General features: G+C 50.9%; 1 protein-coding gene across 1 annotated transcript; it reads left to right on the forward strand.

Moving 5' to 3' along the window:
* Positions 1–940: 940 nt before the first annotated feature.
* CTGF (connective tissue growth factor) lies at positions 941–3253 on the forward strand. Its single transcript, XM_006885023.1, has 5 exons — positions 941–1015; positions 1110–1329; positions 1469–1720; positions 1851–2062; positions 2452–3253. The coding sequence occupies exons 1-5, from the start codon at positions 941–943 to the stop codon at positions 2746–2748; spliced, it is 1056 nt and encodes a 351-aa protein (XP_006885085.1). The 3' UTR covers positions 2749–3253.
* Positions 3254–3623: the final 370 nt, after the last annotated feature.

A 3623-nucleotide genomic window follows, 5' to 3' on the forward strand; every position in this document is an offset into this window, starting at 1 on the left:
CTAATATAGCAAGAGACCCATTTTTCTGGAACCCTATTTCTTCCCATGTAACATACTACATACACCAAAAGAGACAACAAAACAAGGGTGCTGGGTCTCTCCCCATGAAACCCTTGTCTCAAGTGACAGCTGGTCAAATGCCTACATTTCTAGTATAGAATTCTACTTCTGCAGGTAGGCATCTTAGAGATTTCAAGACCAACCAACTCCTCGTCAGCTCTCTGCTGAATTTCCAGGACATAAAAATCCCTATAAATCAGATTATAACAAAATTAATAAAAAAGAAAGCCCTTTCCATCATTTTAGGAAGCCCTGGCATTAGACTCTTCAGCCACCCACTTCTTAAAAAGGATTTATTTCTGTTAGTAAATAGAACAGGCACGGCTTTTGGAAACAGATGTGAGTCGTATAAAATAATAATTGCCGACATGTCTTTAAATGATATAAATCAGGAGTGGTGCGAAAAGGAATGAAAAAAAGTCCTATTTGGTGCTGGAAAGACTGAGCCTTTTTTTTTTTTTTTTTTCCTAACTGGAGTGTGCCAGCTTTTTCAGACGGGAGGAATGTGGAGTGTCAAGGGGTCAGGATCAATCCGGTGTGAGTTGATGAGGCAGGAAGGTGGGGAGGAATGCGAGGAATGTCCCTGTTTGTGTAGGACTCCATTCAGCTCATTGGCGAGCCGGGGCCGCCCTGAGCGTATAAAAGCCACGGCCGCCCGCCCCAGACTCACACAACAACTCTTCCCTGCTGAGAGGAGGCAGCCAGTGCAACTCCAACCACCGGCCACCAACCCACTGACTCCAGCCCGACGGCAGCCCCGCCGCCCCGGCCGACAGCCCCCGCGACAAGACCGAGCCAGCGAGCGCCCGGCGCGTCCAGCCAGCCAGAACCCGCGACACCTCCCCACCGCGCCACCCGTTCCTCACCCAGCGCGCCGACCATGCTCGCCGCCGCCAGCCTGCGCCCCGTGCGCTCCGCCCTCGGGCCCCTGCTCCTGCTCGCGCTCTGCAGCTGGGTAAGCGTGCACGGCCTCGCGGCGCGGCGGCGGCCGGGGAGGGGAGGGCCCGCTGCGCACCCGGCGCCCGGCTGACCGCTGCCTCTCCCCGCAGACCGCCTCCGGCCAGGACTGCAGCGGCCAGTGCCAGTGCGCCGCCGGCCCGCCAAGCTGCCCCGCTGGCGTCAGCCTCGTGCTCGACGGCTGCGGCTGCTGCCGCGTCTGTGCCAAGCAGCTGGGCGAGCTGTGCACCGAGCGCGACCTCTGCGACCCGCACAAGGGCCTCTTCTGCGACTTCGGCTCCCCCGCCAACCACAAGATTGGAGTCTGCACCGGTAAGACTTGCAGCCCTCGACTCTGATAGACCTTCAAATGGAGTCCCTCTCTTTAGCTTCTCCCAATCCATATCCCCGACCTGCTCCTAGCAAGGGACCAACCCATCTCATCTCTGCATCCCATCTTTCCTTTCTGCAGCTAAAGATGGTGCCCCCTGCGTCTTCGGAGGGGCCGTGTACCGTAGCGGGGAGTCCTTCCAGAGCAGCTGCAAATACCAGTGCACGTGCGTGGACGGAGCGGTGGGCTGCTTGCCCCTGTGCGGCATGGACGTCCGCCTGCCCAGTCCTGACTGCCCCTTCCCGCGGAGGGTCAAGCTGCCCGGGAAATGCTGCGAGGAGTGGGTGTGCGATGAGCCCAAGGACCACACCGTCGTTGGCCCTGCCCTTGCTGGTGAGTTGTCTTTTAAGTCAGTGTTGTGATTCCCCTCTGTGTGACCCCAGAAGTGAGTCCTAACTGTGTTCAGGGAAGAGGAATGTCTGGTCCTCAGTCCTCATGCTGTTTATGTGTTCTGTTCTCACAGCTTACCGACTAGAAGACACATATGGCCCCGACCCAACTATGATGAGAGCCAACTGCCTGGTCCAGACCACAGAGTGGAGCGCCTGTTCCAAGACCTGTGGGATGGGCATCTCCACCCGGGTTACCAATGACAACGCCTTCTGCAGGCTGGAGAAGCAGAGCCGCCTCTGCATGGTCAGACCTTGTGAAGCAGACCTGGAAGAAAGCATTAAGGTACCTGTTCCACTTCTATTAGCCAATAATTCTCCTAGAATCATAGTGGTTAGAACCAACCTTTAGGTCTCTTAACCCCATGCTATTATAGGCCCACCATTCTCTCCATAGCTATCTAACCATTGAGCTGTTTTTCTGGAATGAGACTGTTACTAATGTAAGAGGAACATTCAGCATTCCACTACAAAATCCTCCACAGTGTTAGTTAATTTTAGACATCCCAAGAGAGGCTGTATCTATTTTTAGAAAACTGGCCAGTGAGGCTCAAGCTTCCTCTCCTCAAAATATAAACAGAAATCAGACAGACTGTGATTAGAAACAGAGTTAAAGAAAAAAGCCAGTCCCTTTGTAAAGTCATTCATATTTCTCTTCTCCTTTGTCTTCCTCAGAAGGGCAAAAAGTGCATCCGTACCCCGAAAATCTCCAAACCTGTCAAGTTTGAGCTCTCTGGCTGCACCAGTGTGAAGACCTACCGAGCCAAATTCTGCGGCGTGTGCACCGATGGGCGATGCTGCACCCCCCACAGAACCACCACCCTGCCGGTGGAGTTCAAGTGCCCAGATGGAGAGGTCATGAAGAAGAGCATGATGTTCATCAAGACCTGCGCTTGCCACTACAACTGCCCCGGGGACAATGACATCTTCGAGTCACTGTACTACAGGAAGATGTACGGAGACATGGCATAAAGCCAAGGAGAGGGAGAGACGTTAACTCAATAGGCTGTAACTTGAACTGATTCACATCTCATTTTTTTTGTGTAAACATGATTTCAGTTAGCACAAGTTATTTAAATCTGTTTTTAATTAGGGGGGTGAAAAGTCCCCACCAAACTCCAAACATTGTGCTATGTGACATTCAAACAAATAGTCTATCAACTCCAGACACTGGTTTGAAGAAAGTAAGACTTGACAGTGGGACCATAGTAGCCCACAGCTTCACAGTGTGTAATAGGGTGTGGCTTTGGGAACAGTGGGAGGGCGCTAGGAGAAAGCAGTACCATCAGGAAGTGGTAAGGAGCTTGCTATGTGAACCGTAACTGAGAAGGAAAATTTGAGTTTGCTCGATGACCTGCCTGTAGCTCCTGCAGCAGCTATGGTGTGTGTGCTCAGGCCATCAAGAGGCTGAACCAAGCTGTTCTTGATGTCCAAACAGCAGATTCAGCGTTGACATTCTGATTTGAATGGCAGTGTTCAGGAATCAGAATCCTGTCTATTAGACTGGACAGCTTGTGGCAAGTTAGCTTGCCTATAACAAGCCAGAATTTTTTTATTGATACTGTAAATATTCTGTGTATATATCTATTTGTACAGGTATCTAAGTTAATTTAAAGTCATTTGAGTTTTTTTGTTGTTAATGCTTTGATATTTCAAATGTTAGCCTTGATTTCTGAACACCATAGGTAGGACAGAAAGCTTGTCTGATAACTCAAAGCATGAAATAGATACTCATGGAAATTTTACTCAGTTAAAGTGACAGTCCATCAAGACAGATTGTTTGCTGAAGGTGAGGCAGTATGCCCTTGGGAGCCTGACTTGTAGGTCAGAAATAATGCTTGCCTCAC

The sequence above is a fragment of the Elephantulus edwardii genome, unplaced genomic scaffold (assembly GCF_000299155.1).
Source record: "Elephantulus edwardii isolate Elephantulus edwardi_28Jun2011 unplaced genomic scaffold, EleEdw1.0 scaffold00039, whole genome shotgun sequence".
Classification (NCBI taxonomy): Eukaryota; Metazoa; Chordata; class Mammalia; order Macroscelidea; family Macroscelididae; genus Elephantulus; species Elephantulus edwardii.